General features: G+C 37.3%; 1 protein-coding gene across 1 annotated transcript in view; it reads left to right on the plus strand.

Moving 5' to 3' along the window:
- The window catches only part of Zswim5 (zinc finger SWIM-type containing 5), a 184,569-nt gene that overhangs the window by 137,771 nt on the left and 23,605 nt on the right, over nucleotides 1-23,193 (plus strand). Inside the window, exons 3-8 of the mRNA XM_076862828.1 lie at nucleotides 2,642-2,790; nucleotides 4,000-4,150; nucleotides 12,190-12,369; nucleotides 16,777-16,953; nucleotides 20,838-20,984; nucleotides 21,492-21,629. Of these exons, the coding sequence (XP_076718943.1) occupies nucleotides 2,642-2,790; nucleotides 4,000-4,150; nucleotides 12,190-12,369; nucleotides 16,777-16,953; nucleotides 20,838-20,984; nucleotides 21,492-21,629 (942 nt within the window). The remainder of the gene's footprint in view (nucleotides 1-2,641; nucleotides 2,791-3,999; nucleotides 4,151-12,189; nucleotides 12,370-16,776; nucleotides 16,954-20,837; nucleotides 20,985-21,491; nucleotides 21,630-23,193) is intronic.

A 23,193-nucleotide genomic window follows, 5' to 3' on the forward strand; every position in this document is an offset into this window, starting at 1 on the left:
CACAAAACTACTAGAAAATTACTAGAACTCATAAATGAATACAAAATAGCATGGTTTAAAATCAACACTAATAAATCAATTGCATTTCTGTACACCAAAGATATATCAGCTGAATGAGAAATTAGGAAAACTATCAACTTTACAGTAGCCTCAAAAAGTGAAATATTTTGGGAATCAACCTAACAAAAGAGGTGAAAGACTTCTATAATGAAAACTGCAGAACTAAAGAAAGAAATTGAAGAAGACCTCAAAAAAATGGGAAAGATCTCCATTGCTCCTGGATAGGCAGAATCAATATTACCAAAATGGCCATACTACCAAAAGTGCTGTACAGGTTTAATGCAGTTCCTATAAAGATCCCAATGATATTTTTCACAGAAATAGAAAAAACAAACATGAAATTCATTTGGAAAAATAAGAGGCCCTGAATAGCCAAAGCAATCCTTAGCATGGAACGTGATGCAGGAGGCATCTCAATACCAGACCTTAAATTATGCTACTGAGCTATAGTAGTATAAAAATAGCATGGTATTGGCATCAAACCAGTCATGAAGACCATCGGAACAGAAGACATAAGCCCACATAAATAGAGTTATCTCATCCTAGACAAAGGCATCACAGACATACATTAGAGAAAAGGTAGACTCTTCAACAAATGATGCTGGGAACACTGGAAATACATATGTAATAGAATGAAATTGAACCCCTATATCTCACCCTGCACAAAACTCAACTCTAAGTGGATCAAAAGACCTAGGCTTTAGACCAGAGACCCTGTATTTACTATTAGAAAAAGTAGGCCCAACACTCTAACATGTTGGCTTCAGAATTCCTCAACAAGACTCCTAAAGTGCAAGAAGTAAAATCAAGAATCAATAAATGGAATGGTATCAAACTGAAAAGCTGCTTCATATCACAGGAATCAATTAAGAATGTGTACAGAGATCCTACAGATTGAGAGAAAATCTTCACCACCAATACCTCAGATAAGGCATTAATTTCCAGGATACACAAAGAACTCAAAAAACTTAACATGAGAAAAATAAATAACCCAATCAATAAATGGGCAAAGGAACTCAACAGGTACTTCACAGAAGAAATATGAGTGATAAAATATATGAAAAAATATTCAACATCTCTAGCAATTAGAGAAATACAAATTAAAACTACAACTTACTCCGGGTTAGAATGGCAGTTATAAACAATACAGGTAAGAATAAATGTTGGTGAGGATGTGGGGGAGAAAGGTACTTTCGTACATTATTGGTGGGACTACAAATTGGTGCAACCTCTATGGAAAACAGTATGGAGATTCCTCAGAAATGTTGGAATGGAGCCACCATTTGACCCAGTTATCCTACTCCTTGGTCTGTACCCCAAAGACTTAAAAACAGCATTCTATAGTGATGCAGCCACATCCATGTTTATAGCAGCTCAACTCACGAAAGCTATGCTATGGAAACAACCTAGGTATCCTTCAACAGATGACTGGTTAAAGAAAATGTGGTATATATACACAATGGAATATTACTCAGCCATAAAGAAAAATGCAATTATGGCATTTGCCAGTAAAAGGATGAAACCAGAGAATATCATGCTAAGTGAAATAAGCCAATCCCCCCAAAAAACAAAGGCCGAATAGTCTCTGATTTGTGGATGCTCTCCCAAAACAAGGAAGATTGGGGAAGGAAATAATAGAAAATAGATTGGACTATACATAGGGTAATGAAGGGAAGGGAGTAGGGAGGGGAATAGGAAAGGGTAGAATTAATTAGTCGTAACTTTCCTAGCTTTGTATTTGTATATACACAACCAGGGTAACTCCACATCATGTATGACAACAAGATTGAGAACCTGATAGAATAAGTTTTACTTTATGTATATATGTTCTTCCAAAATATAGTGTTTTTTTTTTTAAAAAAGCCCCAGGTTGTTTTAGCTGTGCTTTTGACTACAAATTGAGGTTCCCACAACTCCCCTCTCAATCTTGATTAATTTGCTAGAGTGGCTTACCAAACTCAGGGAAACATTTACTTATATTTACCAGTTTATTATAAAGAATGTTACAAAAAATACAAATGGAAACGTACAGGACAAGATATGAGAGAAGAGAAGCCAAGCTTCCATATTCTCTCCCAGTGTGCCACTCTCTAGGAACCTCCCCATGTTCTGCCATCTGGAAGCTCTACAAATCCTGTCCCCTTGGGGTTTTATGGAGGCTTCATTACATAAGCATGATTAATTAATTTATTGGTCATTGGTTGGTCAACTTAACCTTCAACCCCTGTCCCTTTCTGGAAGGTTGGGGTATAGAGCTAATAGTCTTACTTACATCCTTGAATATTCCAAGGATTTTAGAACTTGTGCCAGGACATAGGACAGAGACCAGATACACATTTCATAATATCACCTGTGTATTTCCTAATAGGCTAATCCCCTGATGGTTTTATGTCCTTGGGAGAGGATACAACTGTGACTTATGTGAATTTGAAACTAGCATTTGATCTCTTACATTTATTTTGACAAAACCCATAAAACAAAAAATAACCCATCTGTGTTTGATTATGCTCACAACCTGCCTCTAGCTGAGTGTGTAGCATGTGAACTCAAGGATTCATTTCACTGTTCCCATTTCTTACAGGTGCCCCTGATCCCACAGCTGGGGCCAGCATTGATGATGAGAACTGTTGGCACTTAGATGAGGAACAGGTAAAAGAACAAGTGAAGCTCTTTCTCTCCCAGGGAGGTTACTATGGCTCTGGAAAGCAGCTCAACTCAATGTTTGCCAAGGTAAGAAATGAAAAGGCTTAATTGTTTTAAACTTTTAAGTAAACTCAGCTCACCATACTTCTGTCTTCATGCATTAAACATATCACACTTGACTTAGCTAGCTGCCTAAAACCTAGTGGGAGGGTTTAAGCAGAGCAGCCCTAAGAAGACTGTATCCAGGGAGCACGACTACCTTATCCTGATGTCCTGTTTCTTCTCCATTCTAAATAAGCTAGTGTTGCTGGGGGCATTTAATGAGGAAACCGTCTTCTCTCTTTGAACCTGAGGTTGCTAGATGAAGCCTCAAAGACTAGTTTCAACAGTGGAAGTCAGTGTTTTGAAACTGGGGACCCCTATAATCAGCTTTCTTTCTTTTTTCCCCCACATACCTTTAGTGAGATATGACCCACATACCATACAATTCATCCATTTAAAGTATACAATTCCATAGTTTTTGGTATATTCACAGATATATGCAGCCATCATCATATATCATCATCATCTCAAAAGAAAACTTTTTTCATCATCTCAAAAGAAAACTCATACCTTAGCCTATTCCACTCTCATCCTCCATATCCCTTTACTCTAGTCCTCTAATGTACTTTTAGTCTCTATAGGTTTCCCTGTTCTGGACTTTCATATGAATAGAATCATATAGTATGTAGTATTTTATGACTGACTTCTTTCACTTAGCCTAGTTTTTTTTTCCCTAGGTTTATCTGTGTTTTAGCATGAATCAGTACTTCATTCCTTTTTTTTTTTTTTATGGCCTAATGATAGTCCATGGTATGGACTCTCCACATTTTTTTTTTAATCTTTTTTTCCTGTAGATAAATGGATGTGGACATTTGGATAGTTTTTACCTTTTGGCTATTATAAATAATGTTGCTATGAACATTATTGTACAAGTTCCTTGTGGGCCATTTTCCAAGATGGTTGCATCATTTTTACAATCTTACCAACAGTATATGTGGTTCTGATTTGTCTATATTTTGGCCAACAATGTTATCTGAATTTTTAATTCTAGCCAGCCTAGTTGATGTGACAAGGTATCTCGTTATGTACAACAAGCTTTCTTGGCACATGCAGAGACCTTGCTTACAGGTCTTGCTTCTTTCTGGCTCTTTGGATATGTTGTGCTCAATACATCAACATACCCTACTCTCCTTCCTTCTTTCCTATCCTTTTATTCTCTCTACTGTCTATCTCTTGCCCTTCCTTATGTGTCAGGTTCGAGAGATGCTACGGATGAGAGATTCTAATGGAGCCAGGATGCTGACACTTATAACTGAGCAGTTTATGGCTGACCCACGACTCACACTTTGGAGGCAGCAAGGAACAAGCATGACAGACAAGTGCAGGCAGCTCTGGGATGAACTAGGTAAGTTGCCATCTCTCAGAGAAGTGCTATGTCCAACCACCTCACCCTCTGGTGACATTAGTGATCATTTGCTATCAGTTATTGCCTGGGTCTTTGCTGAATCTAACTGGTGGAATATTGAAGTTCTACACCATAGTAACTCTGAACTTACTTTTTTTTGCTTCTGTAGCATTGTGCTTTGCTATTGACATTAGCATTCTGTTCCATATGATACCCACATAAAAGCCCTGGCTGAAATAAAACCTCTTCACTTAGTTTTTGTTGAATAGCACTAGCCTCGTTTTTCACATATTTGTCAGGCTCACCCTTGTTGCTTTCTCTGAGTCTTCTCTTCTATATCACTCATGGCAAGAACTCATATACATAATATGACAGTTTCCAAGGCTTAGACTTTGACTTACTGTTCCTTCTCCATACTCTCTTAAGAATTTTTTCTTTGTGGGGGGGTGCTACCAGAGATGGAACTCAGGGATACTCAAACACTGAGCCACATCCCCAGCCCTATTTTGTATTTTATTTAGAGACAAGGTCTCACTGAGATGCTTAATGCCTGCCATTGCCAAGGCTGACTTTGAACTTGTGATCCTCCTGCCTCAGCCTCCTGAACCGCTGGAGGCAAGAATTTTAGCCACTGTGCCTGGCAAGAATTTTTTTTTTTTTTAAATATCATGACTTCAGAACTTACTTGCAGATCTCAAACTTACTTCTTTCCATTCATCTAGTCCCATGTTAGAGGCTACCCATTTGCCATTTCCACTGGGAATTCCAAATTAACTTGGGCCTTCTACAAAAATAGGTTCCCATGCTAGCATTGACCCCAGTGTTCCTTACTCTACCAAATTTGTTGTCAGGCACCCATATTTCTTTAATTCCCTACATCCAGATTCCAGCTTCATTTGATTTCATGACCTTTAAGTGCTTTTAGTGTCCATTCTAATTTTTTCTTCCCTATCACCTCTAGTCTGATAGAAGACCTTAGAACTTTTAGATTAGATTAGAACTTTGGCCTTCTGAATGGCCTCTCTATTCTAATTTCTCCCCAATCAAGGCAATCCTCTTTGGTCATTATTTCTTTTTTTCATTCCCCTGCTTCAAGACAAATTTTGCAATGCTAATACTTAGCTCCTCTACCTATTGACAGAATCTTCTATACCCTGAACTCATCATTCAACCCTTGCCGTATTTGGGGTTATATTGAGAAAGTTCTCAAATGGTATATTCTAAAGTTCTAATACAGCTCCTCCATATGTACCCTGCCCCAGAAAACAAACTTCCCACTCATACAAAATACCACAAGAAATGATGGCAGCCAACTTGGGATTTCAGAGTTCTAGAATGAAGCCTGTGTTTGATAGTATAGCTCTGAAGATGTCGAGGTTATGGCTTAATGACTTTGGTACCATCCTTGGTTATTTGGGGACTGGTAAGCCTGGGTTTTTGGTTTGGGTGGTGAGGCTTTTCTATACAACCTAGAGTAATAATGGCTTTGCTGTTCTTATTAATTGCAAATAGGGGAGGAAAAAATGGGGGGGATCATGAACTGAAATCAATTTCCATGCATGTATGAGTTTTTCAGGATGAGCAAAACTACTCTTATAACCATAAAGCTCTATGGGGCTGGGGATGTGGCTCAAGCGGTAGCGCGCTCGCCTGGCATGCGTGCAGCCCGGGTTCGATCCTCAGCACCACATACAAACAAAGATGTTGTGTCCACCGAGAACTAAAAAATAAATATTGAAAAATTCTCTCTCTCTCTCTCTCTCTCTCTCTCTCTCTCTCTCTTCTTAAAAAAAAAACTATAAAGCTCTAATAAAAATAATAATAAATAGGTACATTATTGGTATGTGCTAGTCTTTGTGTTGAAGATTATACTCTCATTATTTCATTTAATTCTCATAATAATTTTATGAAGTACTTGTACACTTAGTGCAAGGAAACAAACAAATCTGGTTACTGCTACATACAGAATAAAATAAGGAATTATAGATAAAGTCTCTCTGCTGTGATGTAGTGACACTTTCTGGAGTGTAAGAATGTTACACTATGAACTGGGTTGTGGCTCAGTGGTAGAGCACTTCCCTCGCATGTGAAGCACTGGGTTTGATTCTCAGCACTGCATATAAATAAATGAATAAAGTAAAGGTCCATCAACAACTAAAGAAACATTTTTAAAAAATGTTATACTATTAGTCTATAGCTACAGTTCAACCAGTTGTTTTCCAGAGGCTGACTTTGAACTTGTGATCCTTCTGCCTCCTGCCTCATGACACAAAGCATGGAAACTTAGAAACTGCTTCTAAACTATTCCCTTGAGAGGGATTGTAGATATGGACTTCCTTCCAGGGTAAGATACTTCTGTATGAGAAAACGTAGCTCAGAAAAATTCAGTATTTTCTTTAGGGTCACACACTAATAAGTGGAGGTTCTAACACTGGACTCCTGCTCTGTCTGATTCTAAGTCAAGCATTCCTCAGTTCTATCTTATGTCCTTTCCTCAATCCCACAAAAGTGTATGTTGCTTGAGAATTTGAAATTATCCTTCTTCAGAGAGTCAGTTTTATCTGAGACCTAAGTGTCTTAGAGTGACTTCTGTGCCAATCATGGGATTGTGATTTGGATTTGGACTTGGCCTTTGGGACAAAAAGTAACTGTGGGGCTGGGGATGTGGCTCAAGCAGTAGTGCGCTCGCCTGGCATGCGTGCGGCCTGGATTCGATCCTCAGCACCACATACAAACAAACATGTTGTGTCTGCTGAAAACTAAAAAAAAATAAATATTAAAATTCTCTCTCTCTCTCTCTTTAAAAAAAAAAAAGTAGCTGTGAGGAAGTAAACAGAGCTGTTTCACAGGGATTTTAAAGTTTTGTAATATACTTGTGTTCATTATGAATAATTCTCATTTCTGACATTTTCATATCTAAGAAAATGCTTTTAGTTCCTGAGCTAGACAAAATAAAAGCAGTCAGACATGATGATTCCTCACCTTCCCACTTACAAATGTATTTACCCAGTCACATCTGTACCTGTATGCTTGGCCTTCTCTTCTTTTAAAATCTAGTGAATGTGTTCCCATGAAAGACCAATCCTTATTTATTTGCTCTGGATTCTTCCTATCTCCTTTTCTCAAGAACTACGCTCCTACAGTTTTCTCCTTTCTCTGACATTACTAATTTCTCTTACTGTGTGTGTGTGTGTGTGTGTGTGTGTGTGTGTGTGTGTGTGTGTGGCTGTCTGTCTCTCAGATCATTCCTATCAATGTGCAATTATGGGGCTGGGGATGTGGCTCAAGCGGTAGCACGCTCGCCTGGCATGCGTGCGGCCCAGATTCGATCCTCAGCACCACATACAAACAAAGATGTTGTGTCTGCCGAAAACTAAAAAATAAATATTAATAAATAAACACCACAGTTTCTTTAAAAAATGTGCAATTATGCTCTGATATCTTGAATCTCAAATTTAATAAAGTTTGTTTGATGTTCCAACCACCCCTCCTTCAACTACCACTCCATTTCTCACCTTCCCTTCAAAGTAATACTTCTAAAAATAGTGGTCACTCTTTCCATTTCCTTACCTCCACTCTCCCTTGAGCATACTCCGGTTGGGTTTCCATTGTTCATTGCTGCCACTCTACTAAAGTAACTCTTTTCAGAATCACCAGTGATTTCCATATTGCTAGACACAATATGAAGACATCTTATCAGTTGTCATCTTATTTGACTTCTTAATAGTTTTCAATAAAATTAACCATACTCTTCTTGAAGCTTATTCTTCTATTGGTTTCTATAACTGTACATGCTCTTGGTTTTCTTCCTATATTTCTGACTACTTTTTCTCAGTCCCATATGCATCCTCCTCTACATTCCCCCAGTACTTCTAAATACTGAGTATCACACATATACAGCACAGTTTTTCATATCTCCAGTTGAATATAAAGAATGTTGACACCAATTTGTGTCTTCATACATGCCCTTTGTATAATGATGTCCATCACATTCCACCATCCTTTCTAACCCCCTGCCCCCTCTCTTTCCCTCCCACTCCTCTACCCTATCTAGAGTTCCTCTATTCCTACCCCACTATGAATCATCCTCCTTATATCAAAAAAAAAAAAAATTGGCATTTGTTTTTGGGGGGATTGGCTAACTTCATTTAGCATTATCTTCTCCAGCGCCATCCATTTACCTGCAAATGCCATGATTTTATTCTCTTTTATTGCTGAGTAAAATTCCATTGTGTATATATGCCACATTTTTTAAATCCATTCATCCACTGAAAGACATCTAAGTTGGCTCCACAGTTTAGCTATTGTGAATTGTGCTGTTATAAACATTGATGTGGCTATGTCTCTGTAGTATGCTGATTTTAAGTCCTTTGGGTATAGACCGAGGAGAGGGATAGCTGTGTCAAATGGTGGTTCCATTCCCAGATTTCCAAGGAATCTCCATACTGCTTTCCATATTGGCTGCACCAATGTATGAGTGTGCCTTTTTCCCCATATCCTTACCAACACTTATTGTTGTTTGTCTTCATAGCAGCTGCCATTCTGATGGGAGTGAGATGATATCTTAGAATAGTTTTGATTTGCATTTCTCTAATTGCTAGAGATGATGAACATTTTTTTCATATATTTGTTGATTGTATATCCTCTTCTGAGAAATATCTGTTCAGGTCCTTGGCCCATTTATTGATTGGGTTATTTGTGGTTTTGGTGCTTAGCTTTTTGAGTTCTTTATTTACTTTAGAGATAGTGCTCTATCGGATGTATGATGGGTAAAAATTTGCTCCCAGGATGTAGGCTTTCTATTGACCTCCCAGATTGTTTCTTTGTGCTGTATATGTATAATAAGAATTGTAATGCATTCCACTGTCACTTATTTTTTTAAAAAAAGCAATCAATCAATACTGATTATCCCTCAGCATCCACCTCCCTGTATATGTTTGCTACGTGGATGATTACATTCATTTCCATGGTTTTAAATGCATCCAGATGAAGGCAAGTAACAAATTTCCATATGTAAGGGTTGGGAGTGTAGTTCAGTGGTAGAGTACTTGCCTAGCATGCACAAGACCCTGGGTTCTAACCCCAGGACCCCAAAAGAACAAAAACAAATTTATATCTCTAGCTTTGACCCTTTCCCTTGAGCATCAGACTGTGTCCAGCTGCCTGTAACTTCTAAGAATTCTAAGAAACATCTTAAACTCAATATAGCCATTACAGAACTCTTAATTCCACTGCCAAACCCTTATTTTCCCTTGTTGTCCCCATTCAGTACACAATATCAGATGTGGTTTTGGTTTTTTTTTTTTTTTTTTTTTTGGTACCAGGGATTGAACCCAGAGGCCCTTAATCATTGAACCACATCCCCAGCCCTCCCCCCATTTTAAGACAGGATCTTGCTAAATTGCTGAGGCAATTGTAATCCTCCTGTCTCAGCCTTCCAGGTTGTTGGGATTACAGGTATGTGCCATAATGTTCAGCTGTGTCTAGTTACTTACAAAGAAAATGTAAGCAAAATTCTTGTTCCCCCATTTTCTACCTTCTATATCTAAACCAAGACTATTTTATCCTTAAGAGTTTGAAGAGCGAATGAAATAATCTATATAAAATGCTTAAAATAATACCTAGATGATAAAAAGAAAGAGAAGATTGCTATTCTTATTATATGTTATATAATAATTATGTACATTTTAAACTTCCATAATAGCTACCTTTGCTTAGAATTTTTGACACTGTTTTAAGTTGCAGGAAAACACACATGCTTTTGGATACTGATAACACAGTATTATGAATGCTATTATATATAGGCAACTGTAGGATTTATCTTGCTTTGGACCTTAGAGATGTGACAGTTTCTGAAACAAATTAATAAAAGACCCTAATTAATAAGAGAGAAAACTCATTTTAAATTTATAGGTGAAAGTACTTAAACTTACTTTCTAGGGCTCCTCTTCTTAATATCGGAATAATGAAATAGGAATTCCTATGTGACAATAGCATTAGTACTGTTCCTTTACCTCTTAAAGCCTCTCTCACCTTACTCAATCTGTCTTCCATTCCTATTATCTTAATGATTTTGCCATTTTTAGATCACAAGTCTTTCAAGTAGCCAAATATAGTGGCTTCCTTTTGGTCTTCATTTCTATGTATGAAGATTAAATGTGAAAATCTTTTTCTTTGCTATAGATGAAAAGCATTTCTTCAACTATAAAATAAATACTACTATTATAATTACCTTATGAGCCATTATTATAATTATTACATAGTATTCTTTCTTCTTTATAGCACATTTTTAAAATGGAGTTGAACCAATAAAATGAACTTTCATTTTCAGTTAGCTATCTCAAATTGAGGCTAAGATGACCTTTTAAAACATTCCTGTTTGATTTTGAGGACCTTTGAAATACTGTTTGAATGTACCTCCATCCATGGAGGATGTAACTCCATCACAAAATATATTTAATTAAGAAGCACTTCATCCATGGTTATTGCTGACTGGAGATTGAGAAGTCATCTGGCATAGCCACATAACTAAAAAATAAAAATAAAAAATAAGCAGCTTTTCTTTAAAAGGAGGTTGATGTGGTCAAAGAAACAGTATCCCTGGTTATATGAAATATGTGATACTGTGCCGCAGTCTCTGGCTGGGCACAAATCACGAGTCTCCACACAGCTTGTAGATTCAAACAGCAATTCTTTATTCCCGAACTCACACCGGCCATCTACAAACACGTTCTGGGGGAATCCACATTCTCTGCCCAAATCCACACTCTGCCCAAATCCACTACTACTGGGCTTCTGTCTCCCAAAAATATACTGTCTGACCCTAAGAACTCAAGAGGAACTCAGCAGCAGGATACGCCCTATTCTAAAGGGGGAACACCCTAATCTCCTATTAGGCTAAACCACCCTGGTCCTTGAGCAAGGTCACCTTTCAGAAGTCCTTCCACTAGACAGCATGGGAGTAAGCTGGCAAGGAGATTGTCATACCTACTTGGCTGATGGTTCCCAGCATCACTGTGCCTAGTAACAGAAAATTGAAGAAAGTAATGGTTTTAAGGCATCACAAGTTGATCAGCAGTTTCAGAATCTAAGTCCCAAAATAAATCATTTTCCTTGAAAAAAGGAAATACTAAGATTCTACTCTATACCAGGTAATATACTAGACTCTTAATAAACATTATCCCATTTAATTGTCATACTATCCCTACAAAGTAGATATTTTTATGTTATTGGCTTTACAATTGAGGCTTTTACAACTGATTGAAGGTCACAAAGTCCAACTAGCCAATAAGTGAGACTTTTTCTGAGCACTTTCCTTCCACCCCTTGTCCTTGTACTAAATTCCTTTCTTCTGTGGTACTGTTATACCCTGAAAATATCTTTATATCAACACATTATGTCTGAATGGTTTTGTATTTATTTATCAGTCTCTCCCATTAGACAGTTCCTCAAGGGTAGGAACAGTATCTTCTTCACCAGTACAATACTTTAGTGAATAGAAGGCTTTAAAAAAATATTTGTAAGACTACAGATTTGAGCTAAGTGTTCGAGCCTAAACCTGTCTTGTTTGTCATCGGAGGCACACAGGTGCAGATATCCAGATAGTTATTGTGCTTTAAAGTAACTTTGAGATGCAAAAATAAGACAGGTTTGAAAATCCTTGCAAGTTTTTGTTTTTTTGTTTTTTGTTTTTTGTTTTTAATTGAGAAAAGCTGATGCTTGGTTGTTTTTGTTTGTTTTTGTTATTAGAGATCTTTTTGGTTTTCCGCTACTGTACCATAATTAGTCGTCAGTGTATTTAAGATAATCAAGGCAGTGAGTGGTGAAAAGGCTACTATTTTGTCATTCTGTTAAGCACATGCTGATAAATGTTATCCCATTTAATTGTCATATTTTTATGTTATTGGCTTTACATTACTAATTTCTCCAGCCACTGTGGCTTTGGAAACTGAAATGAAACCTAAATGAAACTGAAACATTAAAGCTTACATGTATATCAAAGGAGAGTTATCAAGAATGTGGATTGCTGTCTTTTCTAGGGGCTTTATGGGTGTGCATAATTTTAAATCCACACTGCAAACTGGAGGAGAAGTCCTGTTGGCTGCAGCAGCTGCAGAAGTGGAGCGACCTGGATGTCTGTCCCCTGGAGGATGGGAACTATGGGCATGAACTTCCCAACATCACCAATGCACTTCCCCAGAATGTCAATCACAGCCCAGGTGAGTCAAGTATCCTTTTAGTTCTTTGTCTCTAGAACTTCAAAAGGTAAGAGGGTAAAGCCCTAGAACAATGGTAGCTGCACAGCCTCTTGGTTGTCCAAATTACCATTCTAAATATGAAAAGTCTGTCTTTTTATTCATTCTAAGTCTTAAATAAGGATAAGCCTTTGTCTTTGACATTGGGTATGTTGTTTTTTTCCACATCTAGAGTATCCTTACAGTACCCAGCACAAAGTCCTAGAGCCCTCTTCATGATTCCCCAGTACCCTTCAGGATCTTTGTGTCTAATGGATCTTGGCCTCCGTTTGATGTTGACTTTAGCCCAGAAGACCTTTTGAAAAGTGGAAAAAATGGCCCTTTCTTATTCTGTTTCTTGTTCTCTTTTCCCTCAAGTTTTTATATAGCATATATTTGGAGTTGGGGGTCATCCTCCAAGTATTGCCAGGATTCCTGCCCCATTTTAAGACAAATTCAGGGCAGTGGCTCAGTGGTTGAGTGCCCCTGAGTTCAATCCCTAGGATTGGAAAAAAAAAAAAAAAGAATTACAGTCCTAATTAATCAAAGAATCACTGTCTTTGCCCATCTACTCTGCCTCTTGCCTTGTTGTTCTTTGTACTTCTGTCCAAGTCCAAACCTTCCACTTATTCTCAAGATCCTATTCTTTTTCTTTTATCCAAAATAATGCTGTAGGAATTATCTCCCATCTCTCCTGCATCACAAATTTTTCCCTCCCTCTGGACCATTCCTATAAGTATGCAAGCACATTATTATATGTCCCATTCTTTTTTAAATATTTTTTTTAGTTGTAGATGAACACAATACCTTTATTTTACTTGTTTTTATTTTTACTTGGTACCGGGACCCAAGCCAGTGCCTCACGCATGCTAGGCAAGCACTCTACCATTGAGTCACAACCCCCGCCCCATATGTCCCATTCTTAAACAAAACAAAACAGAAAATACTCTTGCTTCTCCACATGCCTGTCTAGTTACCAGCCTATTTTTCTGAGGTGGTTAGAATTAAGAAAAAATGTTCGAAAGAACAGTGTATACTTATCTTCTTTTCCTCTCCTCTGATTCTTTTTTTTAAATTCATTTTTAAAAAATGACAGCAGAATGCATTACAATTCTTATTACACATATATACCACAATTTTTTATATCTCTATTTGTATATAAAGTATGTTGACACCAATTCGTGTCTTCATACATATACTTTGGATAATGATGTCTATCACATTCCACTATCCTTGCTAACCCCCTGCCCCCTCCCTTTCCCTCCCACCTCTCTGCCCTATCTAGAATTCCTCTATTCCTCCCATGCTCCCCCTCCCTACCCCACTATGAATCAGCCTCCTTATATCAGAGAAAACATTCGGCATTTGTTTTTTGGGGGATTGGCTAACTTCACATAGCATTATCTTCTCCAACGCCATCCATTTACCTGCAAATGCCATGATTTTATTCTCTTTTATTGCTGAGTAATATTTTATTGTGTATATATGCCACATTTTTTTATCCATTCATCTATTGAAGGGCATCTAGGTTGGCTCCACAGTTTAGCTATTGTGAATTGTGCTGTTATAAACATTGATGTGGCTGTGTCTCTGTAGTATGCTGATTTTAAGTCCTTTGGGTATAGTCTGAGGAGAGGGATAGCTGTGTCAAATGGTGGTTCCATTCCCAGATTTCCAAGGAATCTCCATACTGCTTTTCATATTGGCTGCACCAGGTTTTCATTCCCACCTCCACTGAAAAAACTCTTATACTAGTCACTAAAGCTTTGCTTGATATCTTTGCTTTTGTAAAAAGGTTCTTCTGATAGAGGGCTAAACCTAGTGATTGTCAATCATAATCTTTTTTTTTAAGGCATCTTCAGATTTATTGTTAGAACTTCTATATTAGTTGAGGTAATTGTATGAATCTTTGCTCCTTGCAAAGACAGTCAAATTAACCTAAATATTAAATTTGAGGTGTTTACATATGGTGGTAAAATGCCTCTTCATATGTATCAAGAAATTATGAAACCCACAGTTTCTGAAACTTACAGTCTTAATTGCCCTAAACATTGTTCATACATTTCTCTCTTTTTTTTTAAGTCAGTCATAATCTTAAATAACCTTTTAGCAGTATTTGACACACTGACCATTCTCTCCATGGAATATCTTTGTCACTTCATTTCTAAGACATCAATCTCTCTTGGTTCCCCTTACTTCATTGGCCCTTTCTTCTAAATCTGAAGTGTCTCTTCCCCTCCTTCCAAACCTAAAAATGCTGTAATGCTCAGGGCTTAGACATCATATCACTTATCTTTCTATATTAAATTGGTGATTGCATTGTTTTAATAATCATCTATATGCTAACAATTCCCAAATGGATATCTTCTATCCTCCTCAATTCTATTCTTGTATATTTAACTGCTTTTTGATATATCTGCTTATATATTAATAGGCATCTCAGTGGATTTCTTTCTTTTAAGCCCTACCCAAATCTGTTTCTCCTACATTCTTCCCTGTCTCCGTATCTGGCATCTTTATCTGAAAAATCTTTGTGTCGTTCTTGATTCTTCTCTTTGTCCTTCTCCTCAAATCTAATCTGTGAGCAAATCTCATTGCATTTTCCTTCAAAGTATATTCATTATTCAGCTGCTCACCATTTCTACTGTTGGTTACTCTGAGCCAGTACCATCATTTTCATAAATTATTGTAGCAGCTGCCCATATAGCTTGCTCATTCCATCCCTTGCTGTTCTCAAACATTCCAAATATATTCACATATCAGGACTTAGTACTTTCTGGGTCTTCTACCTGGAATGTTCTTCCCTAAATATCACTAAAGCTTGCCCCTTGTTCCTGCAGATCTTTACTCAAATGTTTTCCTTTTTTTTTTTTTTTTTTTTTTTTAATGGGGTCTTTCTATGTTCCTGGACCCAAATGGTCCTCTTCCCTTAGCCTTTCAAGTGGCTGGGACTATAGGCACAGACCACTGTTACTGGATGTTCAAATGTTATCTTATATTCTATATAAAACAATAACTCTACTTACTATCAACTAGCCTTTCTCCCTAACTGTACTTTAGTTTTTTCCATAGTACTTGTAACCAGATAATATAGCTGAAATACTGTATATTTAACTATCTCTCCCCATTTGGATGTAAAGTTCTATAAATATAAGGACTTTTTATATCCTGAGCACCTAGAACAGTACTGCTATGTATTAGGCATACAATATATTCTAATTTAATGAATTATAAAACATACTGAGAGCCCAGTCCCCCTGGAAAATTCTCAATTCAGCAGGAGGGAGACTTAGACTATAGCCAGCAGAAGAGTTAGTGTGCTTCCCCTGAGGGACTGAACAAGAAGCAATTTCAATAAGTACTTTCAGAGCTACTCTGATGATAATATCCTTTAATTATCTGAGCCTATACCCGGTGGGATATGTTAAATTCTAAAGAGATGAGCAGATTCCAAAGCCTTTTCCTATGTGGTTAAATATGTTAGTTTCTTTCTTGTTTAATTCTGACTTTCCTGGACAGTTTTTTGTATGTAATCAATAGATATACACCTACTTGAGTATATCTGGAAATATTTGTATAGTTCAGGTCTTGGTCCCAAATAGTTTTAACTGCTCTTAATCTGGCAAAAAATATCTAAATTATCCCTTTTTAAATTTTTTTCTTAAATGTCATTTCCCTAAGTTCCCCAAGTCATGGTTTATGACAACATATTTCCATTTGATTTACCTGCATACCACCCATAAGAATTGAGTTTATCTATAGTATTCATTTCCCTGTTACACTTTTTCTGAAAAGAGATGACATGGTAAGAGTCCAGTGAGTAAACAAGTTATTCTTTCACCAGCATCAGCTTTTCTTATAAGGAATAAAATTTTAAGTCTGAAGCTATCAGTGAGATTTTTTAAAGTATCAAATTATACAGGGCTTTAACTCTTTTTTCAACTTTTAATATGAATTCCATGGAAGCCCTAAGTCTGCTAAGGATCATGCTGCAAATGAAACAAATTGTGGATTAGTCAGGGAAATTACCTGACTGCTTCCCTCTACCATTGACCTCTATAGAAAGAGTTTGTATCCTCATGATTGAGCAACTGAAAACCACTGCCTCTCCTAGTTTTCATGAACCTCTGAGTCCCAGTAGATATTGGTCTTCTGTAAAAGGAGGAAGGCAGCCATAGATTTTTGTAAAAAGGTTCTTCTGATAGAGGACACAGATATACTAATGATTATCTAGGAAGGAAGCAGCACAACAAATATCCAGATTGTGGAGTGGTTGTTCTCATTGCTCTTATACTATTCTTCTGCCCAACTGCTCACCCTGATGAAGACCCAGGAATTAGAACTTCCGATTATCTGACATTGTGCTGCTGCACAATGTTTTTCTTTCCCTAGACTCCTTATCCAGACCAAGACGAACAGTGTTCACTAGAGCCATCGAGGGCCGTGAGTTACATTGGCAGGACAGCCACCTACAGAGAATAATCAGCAGTGATATATATACAGCTCCTGCCTGCCAGCGAGAAAGTGAGCGACTACTCTTTAATTCCCATGGCCAGCCACTGTGGCTTGGTAAGTCTAGCCCTCATCTACTCCAAGATTTTCAGAGCCCAACCTCAACTCATATGAGGCCCAAAGGAGCCATCTGTGTAAGTACCAGCCAAACCAACTACAATTTGGATAGTCTTTATATAGCTCTTTTGAGGCCTTTTGAGATTCAGGATATTTATTTGAAGCTGTTTGCATATATGCTTAGTTGAGGTACAGTAATTTCAAATAGGATTTGTATCCTATCCCCTAAACTTTGGGAGGATGAAGGAGTTAATACATCTCAAAGAGTATAACATAGCTATTAGATATCAGTTTATAGGCTCTCTCAGTCATTGGTTATTAAGCAACATTATATTCTACTCTGAAATTATATATTTTGCTTAAAAAAAACACCATTTCCTGGGCATGATGGTACACCAGCGGCTCAGGAGGCTGAGGCAGGAGAATTGTGAGTTCAAAACAAGCCTTAGCAACTTAGCAAGATCCTGTCTCAAAATAAAATATAAAAAGGGGAAGTGTCTCAGTGGTTAAGCACTCCTGGGTTCAATCCCTAGTTTAAAAAAAAAAAAAAAAAGGACTAGGGTCGTAGTTCAGTGGTACACCGCTTGCCTAGCATGTGTGAGGCACTGGGTTTGATTCTCAGTACCACATATAAATAACTAAATAAATAAAATAGAGGTCCATTGACAACTAAAATCAAAAACAAAAAATAAACACCAAGTTTGAAACTTAAATTACCCTGTTCTGGCAACTAGGACACAGTCTTCATTTGTCATCAAGCTGTCTTCCTCTTTTCTTTCCCAACTTCCTACTTTCCCTCATAACAGGATAAAACTGTTCCATCTTAAGTTTAAACCTTCCTCTGAGAGAGTATTCTTTTTTTAATATTTATTTTTCAGTTTTAGGTGGACACAATATCTTTATTTTTATTTTTATGTGGTGCTGAGAATCGAACCCCATGCCTCTTGCATGCTAGGCGAGCATGCTACCACTTGAGCCACATCCCCAGCCCGGAGAGTATTCTTACTATCAGTCTATCCTTGACTTTATTATAGAATACCCACTCCAAAATAAACACTTTTTAAAAAATATTCATTTTTGAGTCTTCAAATAATCACATATATTTTCGTTATTTTACCCAATCCCCTACTCCATCTCTCACCCCATAAAAGCACTAGCTGAATCTGGATATGTCCCTGTAAAAAAACAAAACAAAACAAAAAAACTTGGTCAAACTCCCTGTAGGTCACCACCTAAAATTACCTCTGATCATCTTTCCTCTTTTCTCAAGTACTTCTAAAACATAAACCTAACAAGCATGTGAAAAATGTACACCTCATTAATAAACAAAGATATAAATTAAAACTATACTGAGACCAGACACAGTGGTGCACGCCTATAATCCCAGCAGCTTGGGAGGCTGATACAGGAGGATCACAAGTTCAAAACCAGCCTCAGCAATTTAGCAAGGCCAAAGCAACTCAGTAAGAACCTGTCTCTAAATAAAATATAAAAAGGGGCTAGGGATGTGGCTCAGTGGTTAAGCGCTCCTGGGTTCAATTCCCCAATACTAGAATAAAACAAACAAAAAACAGCACTGAGATACCATTTTTAATTATCAAATGGCCAGGAATTTTTAAAATAAAGATAATTAGTTTCTGGGTGTGAGAAGTTGCATGGGATAGGTAGGAATTTAAATGCTTACAGCCTTTCTGAAGGATATTTTAGTAACACCTTATCAAGTCTTTAAAATACTTTTTTTTTTTTTTTGTACTAGGAATTGAACCCAGTGCCTGACGCTTTCCAGTCAAGTGCTCTACTACTGAGCAATATACCCAGTCCTTTTTAAAATTTATTTTGAGACAGCATCTCTTCAAGTTGTCCATGCTGGCCTCAAACTTGTGATCCTCCAGTCTCAACTTCCTGAGTACCTGGTATTACTGGCAGATGCCACCACGCCCAGCTCATTTATACCATTTGATAAGGGAATTTCACATTTTGGAATTTATCCTGAGCAATAATTAAAGATATGCTTAAAGCTAAGAGATTCATTAGGCATGGACATAAATAATGCACAAATGGGAAAATTGGAAATAATCTAAATATCCACCAATATGAGATTAATTCTGTGGAAGTACAGATATTCATTGGAATGATATATATATATATATATATATATATATATATATATATTTATAATGTGCTATTAAGCAAAAAAAATCTACTTACAAAACAATAATTATATCCAATTTTAGTGAAAAATTAATAGCTTAAATATGAATAAAACTGGAAAGAGTATTATTTGGTTTTTATTTTATATTTTGTTTATATTTTTAAATCTGTGATTATTTCTAAAAGAAATAATAATAGCCTTAAAAGAAATGGATAAACCATAAAGCTTGTTATAATCACTTGGCCATTTATAAGCCTTTAATAATCTTCCATTATCCCTAAGGTGAATCTAAACTCTTCCTAATGATGTTCAAACCTCTTTACAATCCAGATCTACTTTTCCAGGCTATATCCAGCCATATAACCTAATGCTAGCTACCCATATATGCCATTCTCCAAAGATGTTTTGTTACATAGAATACTTTTTATACTTATATGCCTTTTCTTATATGTTACCTTTGCAAAGAATGCCTTCCCTATTTACCAGCCATATAACCTAATGCTAGCTACCCATATATGCCATTCTCCAAAGATGTTTTGTTACATAGAATACTTTTTATACTTTTACTTATATGCCTTTTCTTATATGTTACCTTTGCAAAGAATGCCTTCCCTATTTATCTACCTATTCATGATCTTGCTTGTCCTTCAAAGCACAGCTCAAATATTATTTTTTCTGTGTATGTATCTATCATGTCACTTTTTTGTTAACTGTTTATGTATCATTTGTGAGCTCTTTGAAGGCAGTGGTCATTTCTTATTCATCTTTGTACTTTTAACATACTGCTGGGTGTTTAGTAGGTCTTTAGGAAATATAGAATAGACAAATGAATAAGGCTTTTCCCATTGGGCAGTTAGTTTTTACCTTCAGTGGATTCCTATAATACATGTTCACAAAGAGGTTCTGTATCTTTTTAATTTATTTTATTTTATTGGTGTAGATGGACACAACACAATGCATTTTGTTTTTTTACGTGGTGCTGAGGATCAAACCCAGGTCCCACCCGTGCTAGGCGAGCGCTCTACCACAGAGCCACAATCCCAGCCCCAATTTATTTTATTTTTAAATTTGTTCTAATTAGTTACAGGGACTGTATTTTGTCATCCTAGTTTGTGTGTCCCTTTCTACACTCTACCACTGGACTGAAGCTACAAGATAGCTCTTTCAAGGAGGCAACTGTGACTTATTCAACTTTTTAAAAAATATTTGTAGTTTTAGATGGACACAATACCTTTATTTTATTTATATATTTTTATGTGGTACAGAGGATCAAGCCCAGTGCCTCATACATGCTAGGCAGGTTCTCTACCTTTGGGGCTACAACCCCAGCCCCTTATTCAACTTTTTTTTCCTGAAAGATTTAAAAAAAAAATACAGTTCCTTGTATTAAATAGATATCAGGTTGAATTTGAAGAACTAGACTGAACACAAACTCCCTTTGTCAAGTATGAATTTTTCTATTTTTTGTGTTTTTTTGGGGTGCGGTGTGGCAGATTGAAAAACCAGGGGTGCTTTACTACTGAGCCACATCTCTAGTCCTTTTTATTTTTCACTTTGAGATAGGGTCTTGCTGAATGCTGAGGGCCTCTCTAAATTGCTGAGGCTGGCCTTGAACACAAGATCCTCCTGCCTCAGCCTCCTGAGTTACTGGGATTACAGGCGTGTGCCGCCATGCCTGGCATCCTGATTTGAAATTTTAACTCAATCAAGATATTTTCTTTTTATCTGGTAGAGCATGTGCCTACAGCTTGTGCTCGTGTTGATGCCTTGCGTTCTCATGGTTATCCAAAAGAGGCCCTCAGACTCACGGTGGCCATTATTAATACTCTGAGGTTGCAACAGCAGCGGCAGCTGGAAATCTACAAGCATCAGAAGAAAGGTATGATGATTAGGAGTCATCTTACCTCTTTAGACCCACGGCTAATGAGGATCCTCAGGGGATATAAGACCTAGAACCTATTTTTCATTAAGTATCATGGTGTGGCAGGAGCTAGGGAATTCCAGGAATTCTGCCTGCTGTGTGAAATGCCTCACTTTTTCTCTGTGGATCTCAGTTTTCTCAGCAGTAAAATGGAAACAGTGATGCCTTCCTGCTTCCTCAGAGGTGCAGATGAAAGGACCACTAACTAAGGTCTGGCATGAGAGGACCCTTTCAAAGCTGTAAACCTGTATCCACATATGAACTACCAGCAGGCAATCTAAATTTACATCACATGGCTTAACAACTGGCTGGTGAGATTATGACCAGTCCTGTCAACCCAAGACAAGATAATAAAGGAAGCTTTTGTATAACTTCCAGGGTTAAGACCTGAATGAGACTGATAAGGAGAGCTAAGCAGGGGAAAAGAGCAATGTGTCTAAAACTTTGAACCTGCTTGTTTTTTAGAACTGTTGCAGAGAGGAACCACAACCATCACAAACCTGGAGGGCTGGGTGGGCCACCCCCTGGATCCCATTGGCTGCCTGTTTCTCACTTTGACTGAAGCCTGCCGTCTGAATGATGATGGCTATATGGAAGTGTCAGGTACAAGGGTCAGCTTTCGATAAGCCAGGACTGTCCTTGGCAGCCCTGTCCTCCCTGCCAAACTATGTTCCTCTCCTCTTATAGCCTTTTTTTTTTTTTTTCAATCTTGTCCAAACTCAGCATTCCTGAGAGATTTCTTTCTTTCCTTTCTTTCCCACTTTCCATTCCCACCCTGTGGTCTGTCCCTGTCTATTTTACCTTACCAGCTTCCTTGCTCCTCTGATTTCCCTACCACAAATGGCTAAAGAATGTAGTCCAGGACTAGAAGAATATCAGAAATCAGAGGCCATAACTTCAGAGCAGTCCAGAAATGGAAGAGAACATCCACCAAAAAGCTGTATCAAGCCAGGCATGGTGGCACATCCGTATAGTCCCAGCAACTTAGAAAATTGAGGCAGGAGGATTATTTGCCCAGAAATTTAAGCCAGCCTGGGCAACATAGTGAGACCCTGTCATAAGAAAAACAAAAAAAAGTATATATCCCTTGCAATTGAATAATACTCTCTGATTTCCTTTAAACATTCACCTTCATGGTGTTTTTGCGCCAGTTTTTCAAATGAGAAATAGAGAATAGTCTAACAGAATCACAGAGTGGCCCAGACTAGAAAGAGACAGAATTTATTCTTCTTTCCTTTATGGCTTTACTATATTATTTACCTATATCTACTTGAGTATTTATTTAGCACACTGCATTATAATTTGTTTACAAATTATTATCTTTTTATCAATTTTATCAGTTACTTTTTGAAAGCATAAATTATGACTTAATTGTCTTTGTAATCATAACACTCAGTATAGAACCTGCCATTTAATAGTCTTCTGAAAATACTTACCAGATGAAGGAAAAAGGAAATCAAGATTTTAGCTTTGTTTTTTTGTTTCAATACTAGGACTTGAACCTGGGGATTCTATACCACTAATCTACATCATCAGCCCTTTTTATTTTTTGTTTTGAAACAGGGTCTTACCAAGTTGTGGAGGTTGGCCTTGAACTTATAATCTTCCTGCATCAGCCTCCCAAATAACTGGGATTTCAGGCGTGTGCCATTTTTTTTGTTTGTTTTGTTTTTGAAAAGAGATCTCACTGTGTGTCACCCAGGCTGGCCTCAAATTCCCAGGATTAAGTGATCCTCCCATAGCAGCCTCCAAAATAGCTGGAACCACGGGCACATACCAATACACCTAAGACTTTGACTTTTTTTTTTTTTTTTTTGGCAGAGAGATACCAGGGATTGAATTTAGAGGCACTCAACCACTGAGCGACATCCCAAGCCCTGTTTTGTATTTAATTTAGAGACAGGGTCTCACTGAGTTGTTTACCACCTTGCTTTTGCTGAGGCTGACTTTGAACTCTGATCCTCCTGCCTCAGCCTCCTGAGCTGCTAGGAGTTCAAGCATGCGCCACTGTGCCCAGCTAGGACTTTTACTTTTAAACCTGTACTCTTTCCCTGAGATTGTGAATCCATTGGTGGAACATATAAAATAATAATAACATAGAATTTGTGTTACCAAAGTAAGAGTTTTAACTGGATACAGATTTTTTTTTCTATGTAGAAATGAAAGG

This window comes from Callospermophilus lateralis, chromosome 7 (genome assembly GCF_048772815.1).
Source record: "Callospermophilus lateralis isolate mCalLat2 chromosome 7, mCalLat2.hap1, whole genome shotgun sequence".
Classification (NCBI taxonomy): domain Eukaryota; kingdom Metazoa; phylum Chordata; class Mammalia; order Rodentia; family Sciuridae; genus Callospermophilus; species Callospermophilus lateralis.